General features: G+C 35.8%; 1 protein-coding gene across 1 annotated transcript in view; it reads left to right on the forward strand.

Moving 5' to 3' along the window:
• The window catches only part of PHTF1 (putative homeodomain transcription factor 1), a 44,701-nt gene that overhangs the window by 17,084 nt on the left and 12,011 nt on the right, over positions 1–15,606 (forward strand). Inside the window, exons 3-7 of the mRNA XM_023534955.1 lie at positions 9,016–9,085; positions 9,517–9,675; positions 12,137–12,293; positions 13,539–13,673; positions 14,854–15,019. Of these exons, the coding sequence (XP_023390723.1) occupies positions 9,016–9,085; positions 9,517–9,675; positions 12,137–12,293; positions 13,539–13,673; positions 14,854–15,019 (687 nt within the window). The remainder of the gene's footprint in view (positions 1–9,015; positions 9,086–9,516; positions 9,676–12,136; positions 12,294–13,538; positions 13,674–14,853; positions 15,020–15,606) is intronic.

Consider the following 15,606-nt stretch of genomic DNA (forward strand, 5'->3'; position numbering starts at 1 on the left):
CAGGTTTTGATCAGATTTTTTTTTTTTTTTTGAGTTGTGTGAGTTACTTTTATATTTTGGATACCAACTGCTTATCAGATATATCATTTGCAAGTATAGTCTCCCCTTTAGTAGGTTATCTTTTTGTTTTGTTGATGGTTTCCTTTGCTGTGCAGAAGCTTTTTGGTTTGCTGAAGTCTCATTTGTTTATTTCTGCTTTTGTTTCCCTTCCTCGAAGGGTCATATCAAAAAAATATTACTCAGACTGATGTCAGGTAGTTTACTACCTGTGTTTTCTTCTAGAAGTTTTATGGTTTCAGGCCTTACATTTGCGTCTTTAATCCATTTTGAGTTTATTTTTGTATACGATGTAAGAGAATAGTCTAGTTTCATTTTTTTTTGCATGTATCTATTCAGTTTTCCCAACACCAATTGTTGAAGAGACTGTCATTTATCCATTGTATATTCTTGCCTCCTTTGTCATAGATTAATTGACCGTGTAAGCACGGGCTTATTTCTGGGCTCTCTATTCTATTCCATTGATCTATGTGTCTATTTTTGTAGTAGTACCATGCTGTTTTGATTTTCATAGCCTTGTATATTTGATATCAGAGACTGTGATACCTCCAACTTTGTTGTTCTTTCTCAAGATTGCTTTGGCTATTTGTGGTCTTTTGTGGTTTCATATAAATTTTAGGGTTATTTGTTCTATGTCTGAGAAGAATGTCATTGGTATTTTGATAGTGATTGCATTGAATCTATAGATTGCTCTGGGTAGTGTGGCCATTTTAATGGTATTAACCCTTCCAGTCTGTGAGCACGGTATCTGCTTCCATTGTGTCCTCTTTAGTTTCTTTCCTCAGTGTCTTATAGTTTCCTGGGTACAGGTCTCTCCCCTCCTTGGTTAACTTTATTCTTAGGTATTTTATTTTTAAATTTTTTAAATTTTTCAATTGTAGTTGACATACAATATTATATTAGCTTTAGGTGTACAAAATAGTGATTAGACATTTATGTACTTTATGAAGTGATTTCCCCCAATAAGTTTAGTACCCCCTGACACCATAGGTAGTTAGGACAATATTACTGACTGTATTTCCTATGCTGTACTTTATATCCCTGTAACTGAGTTTATAACTGCCAATTCATATATCTTAATCCCGTCCCCCTTTTCACCCACCCCCTCAACCCCCTCCCATTTGGCAACCATCAATTTGTTCTCTGTATCTATGAATTTGTTCCTGTTTTGTTTACTCATTTGTTCTTCGGATTCCACGTATTAGTGAATCATGTGGTATTTGCCTTTCTCTGTCTGACATATTTCCCTGGGTAGAATACCCTCTAGATCATCTGTGTTGTCACCAATGGTAGGATTTCATTCTTTTTTATGGCTGAGTAATATTGTATATATGTACCACATCTTCTTTATCCAATTGTCTATCAACGGACACCAAGGTTGCTTTCATATCTTGGCTATTATAAATAATACTGCAGTGAACATAGACGTACATGTATCTTTTTGAATTAGTGTTTCGGATTTCTTCGGATTAATACCCAGAAGTGGAATTGTTGGGTCTTATAGTAACTCTATTATTAATTTTTTGAGGAAACACCATACTATTTTCCATAGTGGCTGCACCAGTTAACAATCCCTCCAACAGTGCACAAAGGTTCCCCTTTCTCCACATCCTCGCCAACACTCGTGTGCTGATTTATTGATGAGAGCCATTCTGAGAGGTGTGAGATGGTATCTCATTGCATTTTCCTGTTGATTAGAGATGTACATCTTTCCATATGTCTTTTGGCCATCTGTATGTCCTCTGGAGGTGTCTATTCAGGTCCTCTGCCCATGTTTTAATTGGATCGTTTGGGTTTTTTTGGCGTTAAGTTGTATGTGTCCCTTCAATAGTTTGGATATTAACCCCTTATTGAAAGTATCATAGGCGAATATCTTCTCCCATTCAGTAGGTTGTCTTTTAATTTTGTTGATGGTTTTCTTCATTTGGCAGAATATTTTTAGTTTGATGTAGTTTTGTTTATATTTTCTTTTGTTTCCCTCACCCGAGGAGAAAACATATCCAAAAAATGTTAAGAATGATGTCACTGCAGCTCTATTCACAATAGCCAAGATATGGAAGCGACTTTTAAATGCCCATCAACAGACAATTGGATAAAGAAGTTATGGTTCATATATACATTGGAATATTACTCAGCCATTAAAAAAATGAAATCCTACCATTTGCAATGACTTGGATGGACCTAGAGTGAAATAAGTCAGACAGAGAAAGATAAATACCATATAATTTCACTTATATGCGGAATCTAAGGAACAAAAAGAACAAATTAATTAAAAACAGACTCATAAATATAGAAGACAATCTGGTGACGGCCATAGGGGAGGGGGGATGGGTGGCTGGGATACTTTTTAGATATTTTATTGTTTTTGATGTTATTGTTAATAGTATTTTTTAATTTCTTTTTCTGATAGTTTGTTATTGGTGTATAAAAATGCAACCTATTTCTGAATATTAATTTTGTATCCTGCTACTTTACCGAATTTAGTTTTTCTTATAGTTTTTTGGTGGACTATTTAGGGTTCTCTCTCTATAATATCGCGTCATTTGCAAATAATGACAGTTTTACTTCTTTTCCAACTTGGATGCCTTTTCTTTTTCTTGTCTGATTGCTGTGGCAGGACTTCCAATACAATGTTGAATAAAAGTGAAAATGGACATCCTTATTTTGTTCCTGATCTTCAAAAACTTTCAGCTTTTCATTATTGAGTATGTTAGCTGTGGGGTTATCATGTGTGGTCTTTATTATATTGAGATATGTTCCTTTTGCCTCCACTTGCTAAGAGTTTTTGTCATGAATCGACGTTGGATTTTTTCACATGCTTTTTCTGCATCTTTTGATATGATTACATGATTTTTATCTTTCATTTTGTTAATGCGGTGTATCATGGTTAATTGAATATATCAATTAACTGTGCATCCCAAGAACAAATCCTGCTCAATCATGGTGTATGATCTTTTAGATGTAATTTTCTGTTTTTGTAGTGTTTTTGTCTGGTTCAGAATTTCTGTTTCTTCTTGATTCAGCCTCAAAAGATTGTATATTTCTGGAAATTTATCCATTTTTTCCAGTTTGTTCAATTCGTTGGCATATAATTGTTTGTACTATTTCCTTATTTTTCATTTCTGTGGTGTTGCTTTTCATTGCTCTTCTTTTATCTCTGATTTTATTTATTTAGTCCCTTTCTCTTTTTTTCTTGATGAGTCTGGCCAAAGGTTCATCAATTTTGTTTATCTTTTCAAAGAACCAGTTCCTGGTTTTATTGATTTTTCTTTGTTGTTTTTTAGACTTCATTTCCTTCCTCCTGTTTACTTTGGGCTTTGTTCTTTTTTTTTCCTAGTTCTTTAGGTGTAAGGTTTGATTATTTATTTGAGATTTTTCTTGTTTCTTGAGGTAGGCTTGTATTACTATAAATTTCCCTCTTAGAACTACTTTAGTTCTGTCCCATAGATTTTGGGTTGTTTTTTCATTTTCATTTGTCTCAGGATATCTTTTGATTTTTTTCCCTTGATCTCATTAACTTATTCATTGTTTAGTAGCATGTTATTTTAGCATGCGTGTGTTTGTGTGTATTTTAGTTTTCTTTTTGTAATTGGTTTCTGGTTTTACATTACTGGGATCAAGGAAGATGCTTAATATGATTTCAGTGTTCTTTAAATTTATTGAGACTTGTGACCTGATGTGTGGTCTATCCTGGAAAATGTTCCATGAGCATTTGAAAAAATGATATTCTGCTGCTTTTGGGTGAAATGTCCTAAAAATATCAATTAAGTCTATCTGGTCTAATGGGTCATATAAGGCCACTGTTTCCTTGTTGTCCTTTCTGTATGATCTATTCATTGATGTCAATGGAGTGTTAAAGTCTTCTACTATTACTGTGTTATTGTCAGTCTCTTTACGTCCATCAATATTTGCTTTATGTATTTAGGTGCTCCAACGTTGAGTGCATTGACGTTTATTAGAGTTATATCCTCTTGTTGGCTTGATCCCTTTATCTTAATGAAGTTATATCCACTTGTTGGGTTGATATCTTTCTGCCACTGGTCATCCATGATGAATTAGAGAGGAGCACCACAGCAGCGCCCTCACAGGGTCTTCCTAGAGCCTTTCTCATACAAGTTTGCCAGCAGGCCAGCTCTCCAGAGGTAGCTCTGGCTTGCAGGGAAGCTCTGTAAGTCTTTTCTTTGTTTCTTGTTACAGCCCTTGTTTTAAAGTCTGTTTTGCCTGTTATAAGTATTGTTGCTACTCCAGCTTTTTTTGGTTTCCATTTGCATGAAATATCTGTTTTCATCCCCTTCAGTCTGCGTATGTCTTTTGATCAGAAGTGGGTCTTGTTTTTCTATATATTTAGCCACCGTATATCTTTTGTTTGGAGCATTTAGTCCATTTACATTTAAAGTAATTATTGGTAGGTATGTAGTTATTGCTATTTAATTGTTTTCTGATTGTTTTTTATAATTCCTCTCTTATTCTCTCGCTTTCTTGTATGTTGACGACTTTCTATACAGTTTTATGTCTGGATTCCTTTCTCTTGTATATCAAATAGAATTTTGGTGTGTGGTTACCATGTGCTTCATATATATCAGCTATGTTTACTGTAGTATGTTTTATATTTATAGTTGCTTAAATTTGAGCACATTGTAAAATTACTACAATTTTTACTCACCCTCTTCATGTTTGTTTTGCCACTTTTTACTTCTGTGTGTGTATCAATTTATTGTTGTAATTACACTTGATCTTCTTTTGCCTTTTTACTTTTGTACTAGTTTTATAAATGATCTACTGCTTTTAAGTGTTTGCCTTTGTCAGTGAGAATTTTTTCTTCCCTCTGTTTTCTTATTCATATTTTTCATCTTCTAAAAGAAGTCCCTTTAACATTTCTTGGAATACTGGTTTGATGGTAATGAACTTCTTTAGCTTTTTCTCGTCTGGGAAACTGTCTTTCCTTTGATTCTAAATGATAGCCTTGCTTGGTAGGTCTGAAGACTACATTTGATAAATAAATTGGTATGGGTCAAGGTCATCTGTTGTCTGCGCCTGGCCCAGGGCCATCTGGTAGGATCTACCAATTGATCTACAGTTGGTAGCTGCCTGTGCTGGGTTTAGAGGCACCTGGAAGAGGCTACGCTGCAAACCAAAGGTGGCTGCCACTTGTGCCAGGCTGGGGGGTCACTTAACCCATTTACTGTTTGTCTTGAGGATACTCGCTGGCAGCGTTTGGGGCTGCAGCATTTACCCCGAGATAACTCGTGGGTTACAAACTTAACCTTATCCCCGAAGTTTGCTATGAAATATCTTGCTTTTGTTATTATTTTTGCATCGTTCTAGTGTAACAATAGTCTTTGGAAGCAAATGACATCATTCTATTTATAGCATTCTGTTTTTAGTAGTGATATTTCCATTTATAAAATGTAGTAATTCTCAATCTCTGAAAGTGTCAAATCTTAGAAAACGTAGCATTCCTAGGCATGATGTTAATATCGTTCTTGAACAGTCATTAGCCAAAGATTCATTTGATGAATTTGATTTATGTACACATTTCTGTTACATTAGGATTAGAGACTAGTTCTGTTTAGAAATAACTCTAAGAATCGTTTTTATATTTTCACGTTGAAAACCAGTCAGATTTGCTTCAGCTTCAAAGAGTGCGTTTATGTCAAATTAAATTAACACAGTAAGCTGACTTTTTTTCCTAAACAGGAAATGGGTTAACAAGAGGTATAGTTCACACCAAGGCAAATGCTACTTGTTTGGGGTTTGTGGACCTTTCCGAGATTTTAGTAAAGTCTGCAGAGATTTTCAGGAAGTCACAGCATGGGCATGGGCTGGATGCTTAGGTGGACTAGCCTCTGAAAGATGTTTGGTTTGTCATGTGAATCGAGTGGAGCTAGTTCTCAGAGAATCACCAGGGTGGGACAAGATTGTTGTTAACCAGGTTAATGAGACTCAGATATGATGAGTGCCTACCTGTGCTTGCAGGCTATGGGTGGGAGTGGGGGCACTCAGCAGAGGATTTGCCGACTTTGTGGGGGAAGGCTCAACAAAGGAACAAAATGGTGGAGAGAGCTACTCCTCCAGGCTTCACCCTGAAGTAAGAGAGTTTAGTTCCTCCCTGTATGTCACTGGCTCCTTTTGAGCTGATGTACCAGTGCTGGAGTTCAGAGTGAGTGAGTCTGTCAGCGAGTAAGTTCATGCACAGGCCCTTTAAGAGGAGTGCCTGGTACTCCAGCCACCCTCTGTCTCACTCAACCACAAACTCAGCTGGTTTTCACAGTCGGATCTTTGGGGACTCCTCTTCCTGCCACTGGATCCCTGGGCTGGGAGCCTGCTGTGGGGCTGAGACCCCTTGCTCCTCAGGGACGGCGGGGGCAGAACCTCTAAAACCAAGATATCCCTCCTGATTTTTAACTCCTCACATGGGTTTGGGACCATCCTGTTTCGCATCTCTGCCCCTCCTACCAGTCTCCACGTGGCTTCTTCTTTACATCTTTAGTTATAAGAGTTCTGTTCAGTTAATCTTCAGGTGATTCTCAAGAGTGGTTCTATAATTTAGCTGTAATTTTGGTGTGGTCGTAGAGCACACTGCTGTCTTGACTGGTAGTTCTATTTTATTCTTTTTGATGCAGTTGTAAATGGGATTGTTTTCATAATATCTACTTCTATTTGTTCATTATTAGTGTATAGGAATGTGATGGATTTCTGTATATTAATTTCATATTCTACTTTACTGAATATAGGGTTTTCTATGTATATTATGTCACCTGCAGATAGTGATAGAGGATTATTTTAAAGAGCCTTGAATGTCTGCATAATAAATGCCTCCAGAGACTGATAATTGATTATTCCATCAATGTGAATGACCCCAGAAGAACTGTCTCCTGATAAGACATTTGGTGATTCCTTCAGGCTTTCTGCTTGGTTACCCTGCAGTGAAGCCCTAAATCTATAAGCTACACTCACATACCCAGAGCTTCTCATAAGTTTTTTTAATTGAAGTAAACCACATTCGGTAAACATAAATATACTCATGTGTACACACATATAACAGAATTATAAGTTTACAGCTTGAGGAATTTTCACAAAAAAATATACTGTGTAACAAGCACTCAGATCAAGAAATGGAACATTAGCTGTCCCACAGAAGCTCCCTTCACATGCTCTTCCAGTCACTGCCAGCAATGAAGGTAACCAGTAACCTGACTACTAGCACATAGATTAATTGTGCCTTTCTTTGAATTGTATATAAATGAGATTATACAGTACATATCCTTTTGAGTCTAATTCCTTTTATTCACAGTTACGTTTGTGAGATTCATTCACATTGTCGCACAATTGTAGTTTATTCAGTATAACACCACAATTATTCTACTGTTGATGGGCTATTTCCATTTGTTACTGGTAGGTAATTTACAGTTTGGAGCACTTATAAATAATACTTCTGTGAACAGTTTGTGTACATTATTTAGTGACATAGATACACATTTACCTTGAGTATATACTTAGGAGTAGAATATTGGGTCCATTGGGTTTTTAACTCTGCATTGTAATATATAAATGGACAGCCAGTGATCACTAGATATTTGAAGAAATCCTCTAATATGAAAGAGAATAGACATGAACTCAAAGAATTAAAATGAAAATTTAATAGAATTTGAGGAAATTTACAGAAAGCAAAGCAAAAAGACAAAAAAAGGTAGAAAATAGGAGACAAAAGTTAAAAGGTTTAGAAGGTAAGAACTATAAAAATATAGGAAAACTGTAAAACTAAAAGACATGAATTTTCGTATGGAAAGGATTCTCAGCACAACAGATGATAAAAGATTCATATCAAGGCACCTCATTATGAAATTTCTGAACACCACGAATAAAGTGAGGAGTTGAGGAACGAAACTATTCATGTGCAAAGGGTCAGGAATCAGATGGCATCGGAAGCTAGAAAACAATGGAACAATGTCTGAATTCCTGAGGGAAAATTATTAATTCAGAATTCTATACCTAGTGTAATTTTAAAAAGTGAAGATAGAATGAATTCATTTTTAGAACATGCAGGGATTCAATATATTCGTGACCCCTTTCTCAGGAAGCTACTGAAGGATGTGCTCCAAGAAGACGTGGGATATAGGAAGTAGGGGTTCTCCATACCACAGAGAGCGATGGATGGAATTGTCAGGGTGACAGTGAAGAGAAGTTCTGGGATTATAGCTGTGTAGCAGGCCAAAGAGCAACAAGTCCAATTGGAGCAGAAAGATAGAGGGTTCTGGCAAGGGTGTTGCCAAGAGTTTTTTAAAAATAATTTTTAATATAATTTTTTAGAGAAAAAGGACTTTGATTAAATTTGAGTATTTGAATATTTGCAAAATGGTAAATATTTTGACCTTATAAAGTAAATAGAAGAATGTAATATAGCTTATCGAGAATGATATTTCATGGTGATCATACTGTAATTACTGATTGATCTAAAAATCAGTATGTTTTGGAGAGTAGAAGTTAGGATGCGTGGGGATTAGTAGTAAAAGAGAGCTGAATTCTTATATACTATTTAGGAGTCAGTAGATGATTTCTCAAATCAGTAAATTTAAAAATAGCAATATAAACATTATTTAGAAGTATGGAAGTAAATACCAAGAGCCACAGCTAAAAAAAAAAAAGATGAAAGTTATTTATTTTTAATGAATAAAATTGGGAGGGAAGAATGGGTCACGGGATTAATATTTTTCTCTTACTGATCTTTTGGCACTTTGTAATTATTTTAAAAAGTGATTAGAGTATATGCATGCGCTACTTGATAAAACTAAAAACTAAAACAAGTATCAGTGACAAGTTCCTTTAAGGAGCATTAGGATTAAATATTCCCAGTAAAAGGGAGTCAGATATAGAGAAAAAGAAACATAAGTTTACCTTTTGTATTTAAAAGGGACTTTTTCCTTTGTTTATTTCCGTTTTTGTTTTGTTTCATTCTAGGGCTTCAAAAACAAACCAAAAAAGATGGGTCACATAAAGCCAGACTTGATTGATGTTGACTTAATAAGAGGTAAGTTCTAAATTTGGTTTGTTTCCTATGTATACTATTATTTTATAGTAGCACTAAAGATTATGTTTAGATATCTTCCCTATGTGATTGTGTACTTTCATTTCCAAAAGTAATGTTCTTACCTCATCGTTCAGTCTTGAGCATTTTTTCCTCCTTTGCTTTAGTACTGTGTGGCTACATAAATTACATGGTTTCCATAAGGATGAAGGAGGGGTGAACTTGGAGACTCACTGTTGTGTAATTAAGAAAAATATATTGTATAACATTCAAGTGAGCCAGACTTATTTTGAGCTCCTATCCCAGAGATAGAGGCAAGAAGTTATTACATTCAACAAACATTTTTGCTCTCACTTGTTTTTAATAGTGTTTCAAGTGGGTATTGCTATAGTGCATGTAAAGGTTTGACGTTTTGTTTTATTGTATATTTAAAGGCTCAACATTTGCCAAAGCCAAACCTGAAATTCCATGGACATCCCTGACTCGGAAGGGGCTTGTTCGAGTTGTGTTTTTCCCATTGTTCAGCAGTTGGTGGATTCAAGTTACCTCTTTAAGAATCTTTGTTTGGCTGCTACTGCTTTACCTCATGCAAGGTAATTGGAGGAGATGGAATAAGTTATGGCAGTTGTTTTTTTTGCTGCTTTTGCTATTAGATAATGCAGACCTTGCTGTTCTTACATTGACCCTTTTATTTGATGGTTTCAAGTTCAAAGAAATGAAGGGATGCACACCATTTGGAGATCATCTTAAAATTATTTGTTCACAGAGAGCAAATACAATTGTTGCAGTCTCCCTTCCTGAACTTCTTCCCACCTGCCTCATTGGCCAGGCCTTCTGTCTTCTCTTTGACATTTGAATATTGGATTACTTCCAGGGTGGATCCAAGATTCTCTACCCTTCTAGGTATTTTCATCAAGCTCCATTGTTTTAAATATAGTTGATATACTGATGATTCTCAAATTTATATCTTCAGGCCTGATCTCTGTTGAACTTCCTACTTGTACATCTAATTGCCTGCTCGATATTTCCATGGAGATTTAGTGGGTATCTTGAATTTATATCCAAAATGGAACTCTTGATTTTTTTTTTTTTTTACAATTTTTTTTTTTTTTTTGCAAAAGCATGTTCCTTTTTTGGACCTCCCACATTTCATTAAATGATACCAGCAACTGCCCAATTTTCAAGTGAAAACTAAGTCTTCCTATTCTACTCTGCCATCAGCTCTCACATCCCATCTGTCACCAGGTCCGTGAGCTCGACCTCCAAAGTATGTCTTCAGTCTGTCTGTCTCAGTCTCCGCTGCCACCATCAGAGTCCACAGCACCAGCATCTCTGCTTAGACCACTGGAATGACGTCTGCTCTGATCTTCTTTCTACCAACCACTCTTTTCACAGCAATTAGAAAAATCTTTTAAAACAGAAACTGTGTTGCGTCATGTTCCTGCTCATAACTTTTTAGTGACTTCTCATGGCCCTTAGAAAGAAAATGCAAACTCCTGAGCACTCCTTCCTGCTAACCTCTTCGACGTCACGTCTCACCCTTCTCCTCCGTGCCCGCTCTGGGCATAATGGCTTTTTCTGTGCCTCACACAGAACTTTTCTTTCTTTTTGAAACAATCTTAAGCCTTTTCACATGGCGATCTTTTTTCTTTTTCAAGATCTCAGTTCAGATGTAACTTTCATGGAGAGTCTGTCCCCACATATGCTTTCTAAATTGTCCTACGTTCCCCAGCCACTATCCCAGGAGTCTATTTTGATTTCTGTATTAATTAATTTCTGTATTCATTGATTAAACTGCCTGATTTTTTTTTTTTCTCTTCTCACAATGTGCAGGGACTCACTTCATTCTCTTTACCACTATATCGCCACCGCCTACCAGGAAAGCTCTCTGAAAGTGCGCAGTGTACACTGCTTAACCCTGTGCAAAAAGACTCGAATGAGAACAGAGAGAAGCGAAGGTTGGGTTAGGGTGGAAGGGTTTAGGGTGATTTTTGTTTTCTCATGTCAGTTCTTTTTGAATTAAGTTATAGAATGAATACGATCTATAAATGTATGTATTTATGAGTTTAATTAAAGTTGTGACAATGCTGTTCGATAGGATTTCTGTGATCATGGAAATTTCTTACATGATCACGGTAAATACAGTAACCATTAGCCACGTGCGCCTATTGAGTACTCAGAATGTTAGTGTGAATAAGGAACTGCATTTTAAATTTTATTTCATTGTACTTAAGTCTTTACAACTATCATTTTAATGGTTGTATCATTTTCCATTATATGGACACACCACTTAAAACTCATTTTAATGTCTGTATAAATCTATCATCTGAATTTACCATAAATACTGTTTTATAGCTACGTAGTATTCCATTATGTAAAACTTTATAAAACCATAGTATATACAACCCTTCCCATATTGTGAGCATTTAGGTTGCTTCTGTTTTTTTATCGTTATGCCATCATGAACAAAATTTTCTATATTTTATATTTCTTTAGGATTTATTCTCCAAGACAATTAATAGGCCAAAGAGCGTCAACATTGTAAGGCTTTTAGTACATATAGTGAAATTTTCGGTGCCACAGTTCTTTTGGAAAGTAGTGGATGAGAGTGCCTGTTTTACTGCAATCTTAGCAGCATCATTATAATTTGGAAATTGTTACATAATTTGATGTACAAAAACTATCATTTTTCTCATTTAATGTGCATTTCCTTGGTCATTTGTAAGCGGAAAGTTAGCTATTTTCCCATGTGTGTGTTATTGAAGAATTTGTTTCTTTCTCATCTGGATAAGTTATGCGTATTAGGTTTTCACGTATACTGCCGTCTGTTTCTGGGCTACATACTCTGCCCGTCAGTTGTACGGTTATCCTCATAGATCATTGTGCTGCCAGGAAGGGCTAATGTGCAAGAAGAGGTGTTAAAGGAAATTACGTGCTTTTACTTGTGGACTTTATAAAATGATAGATTTTTGTCGAAATAATTTGTGCAGTTGCTCAAATTGGTTTTAAAGATGAGCCCTAATGTTTTACATTTTCGAAACCTCTTCTTTTCAGTCATAGCACTCGTGCTGTATTATATGATGCCCATTGTGAATGTAAGCGAAGTGCTTGGACCCTTGTGCCTTATGTTACTCATGGGAACCGTCCACTGTCAAATTGTGTCTGCTCAGATAACAAGGCCATCCGGGAGCAACGGGAACCGGAGGAGAAGGTGAGATGGGGCAGTAGCTCTTGGTGTGCTGTTCTCTGGGAAAGGCATTTTAGACATTTACAAAGGCTTCGGTTAAAGTAATAAATCTTTCGATTTGCATATATTTTTTGTTATTTTTTGGCCTAAAAAAAACCGAATACTTTGCTTTTCACTTTTCTTCTTGATGTGAAGAAACCTTGTCATGAACTTTTAATCCAGCGTGGGATTTTTGTTATTTAGTACAGTTGCTTAAAAGGAAATTCTTATACTATTCCTATGTTATTTTTTTTAGTTGAAAATGAATTTTTCTTGATTTTATTGTCCTATATTATTATTAATTAAAATTTATAAATAATGCTTTTGCAACAACATTCTCCAAATTCGGTTTTAATTAAAATTTGGTGAAAATTTTGATTTTCAAGGATCCTAGTACATTGGGTTAGTGTTACTAAAATTTTTTTTACCTTTTTCAATAGTGTATAATAAAAATGGATTTCTAAGTGTTCTAAACTTTAAATAAAGATTAATTTGACTTTTCTACACATTGAATTTGTCATGTTTTTATTGGTTATGTGCTATGTGTGGGTTTTGAAATCGTTAAAGGTTTCTCAAGTATATGTGGTATTATCTTTTCTCAGAATATCTGCAAATTTTTGTTCCCCTAAGCAGTTACTAAATAAGACTTTTTTCATTTGGTGCACTGAATTTTAACATATTCTTCTTGAATATTATTTTCAAAACAAACTTTTTTTTTCTCCTCAAAAAAGATTCCTTGAAAATGCGGTGCAAATGATTTAACGTTCGCTGAGGAAATCAAATGCTGTGTTGTGTCTTGTCGGTATTTATAGGACGTATCTCGTAACTGCATAGGACATCAGTAATAAGAGATCAGTTGCTATTATTTTGTGTCCTCCTGTTTAAATGTCAAATGAGTAGATTTCTGACATCTGTATTAAAAAAAAAAGTTTCTTCTGCTAGCAGTGCCTGAAGAGACTCTTAGTGATACATGCGAACATTTTCCTTCTAGTAACCTCTTTGAATAGCAGTTCTGTTTAATGGTTGAACAAAATAATAGCACAGGACTTCGGTTTGGAACCCGTTTTTGCCCTTAAGTCAGAAATATTCCTGCAAATTAATTCTGTTAAATGAATTTCGCTATACTTAGTTTTAGGTAGTAATCTGTTAGTAAAATTTCCTGGAGGAATATTTTGGGGAGAAATAGAAAAGGTCTTGAATAATCTGAATTTGTTGAAACATTTTTTATAGAAAATTACGAAAACCTGTAAATGGTGATGGGAGCCGAGAAAATGGAAATAACTCCTCTGATAAAGTCAGAGTTGTGGAAACGGTGGAACCTGCACCCACTGGTGGTAGTTTTTGGGAGACTCTCTTTGGCAACAGGTGGGAAGTCTTTGGAATTTTTACTTAATTTTGTATTCACATTAGTGTTTACGCACTGTGTAATCTGATTAGGTCCTAAGAGTACATAGTGCAAACTTACTACCATTGTGGAGTGATTTTAAAGGGCTCTAAAATGAATTGCTTACTCAAAATGTTCCTACTGTCTGGTCATCTTACCAGTAAGTCCAGTAAAACCATAAAAGTTTTATTCTGTTTGATCTTTAATGATTTTTTAGACCACAAGATTACAGAAATATAAGTACTCTGGAAAGGTAAATAGTTTAAGCTATCTGAGCCAACATCATGAGACAAAGATGGGGTATTTGTCAGTGTGAAAGCTGATCACCTCCTTAGAAATGGGAGGCAGGACAGAAGGCTAGTGTCGACGGGCTATAGGACAGAAAGGGATGGAGATCCGAGACAGATTCCACCTTCTTCCTGATCTGGCAGGCCGTGGCAGCACTAGTGACAGCACAAGATAAGGAAATACTTATCTTGCCATATATTAATGAGTATGACTGAAAAACAAAGTTCTTTCACAGTTCCTCTTCTGAAGATGAAGTATGTTCACATATTTTCAAAAGATATGTTTACACTCTAGTCGAAGTGTTTGCGTTTTTCATACTGAACATTGTGCTGGGCACTGGGAATCTCCATTCTCAGTAATTTTACCATCTAATTAGGAAGGTAAGAGTAGCAGGTATGATGCAGACACAGCAAAGTAAAAATATAAGTGGTTACTTGCCGACTAAAGGCCACGTGGTTCAGCAGATGGAGTGATTGTTCTGTGGTGAAGGAGTCAGCAGGAGTCATGAAGGAGCTGAGAGCTGTCAGGTTTTGAAGGATAGGAGAGGGGGGCACATTTTATCAAGTGGCACAGGCAGGCGATGCGAAGTCGGGCTTGGCACCTCGAGAGAGAGAGTGGAGAGGACTGTGGACCTGCTTCCTTGCAAAGCTGAACTACAAGCTTCCTATCAAGTGACCGGAGTCTTTGGAGACTAGCATTAGCTATAGTCTGTCTCTGTACCCTTAGCAAGCTAGAAGTCTGAAAAATGTGATTTCTCAATTTTCTTGAGTTTCAGAATAATACATTGTACTCCTAAGAAGAGAGCGATTTAATGAAAGATGGTACTACTTTCAGAAACTAGTCAGTAATCTTTCTTTCTTTTTTAAAAAATAGGATTAAAAGAGTAAAATTAATAAGTAACAAAGGGACCGAACCTGACCTTGACTCAAGTTGTCTACATCCTATCATCAAGAAGAAACAGTGTCGGCCAGAGATTAAACTATGGCAAATGACAGAGAAAGCAAAATTTTCAGATGGAGAAAAATGCCGTAGGGTAAGATTTCATTGAGTATAAATATAACAATAAACTATTTTTCTGTGTAAAATTTTCCTGTTAGACTCTGTTAGAGATACAAAATGGATGCCAATAGGTTTATATAATTTGTCTTAACAAATAAGTGAAATGTAAACCACAGGACATGAAAAGGAGATTGTCGCTTGAAGACAGTAACTTATTCTTCTAATTTCTAAGACTAGAACTCGTTATTGCTTCTGCTACTGTTGGCAATAGGCTGGTAGGCGTAGAGGTGGCCGTGTCATTCTGGAGAGGGGTGACAGTATGGTAAAGTTTAGGAAACTATTTTCTACATTTAGGTGGAGATGTTCTGCTCTGTCTATGACTACACTTCTACTTTGTAGTCTTGAAATCTTTTTCTCATTTGTTAGACTATGGCATTTCATAATTACAAAAATAGCTAATATTTTTGAGTCATACTATAGCCAGGCACTATTCTAAGCCTTTACGTGTGTTAATGCATTTTATTTTATTTTTTCAGCAGCTGTATGAGCTTGGGGCTTTTATTATCATTGCTTTTCAGATGACGAAACTGAGCCCCAGAAAGATACAGTAAATTGCCTAAGGTCACA

The sequence above is a fragment of the Pteropus vampyrus genome, unplaced genomic scaffold, assembly GCF_000151845.1.
Source record: "Pteropus vampyrus isolate Shadow unplaced genomic scaffold, Pvam_2.0 Scaffold6, whole genome shotgun sequence".
NCBI lineage: Eukaryota > Metazoa > Chordata > Mammalia > Chiroptera > Pteropodidae > Pteropus > Pteropus vampyrus.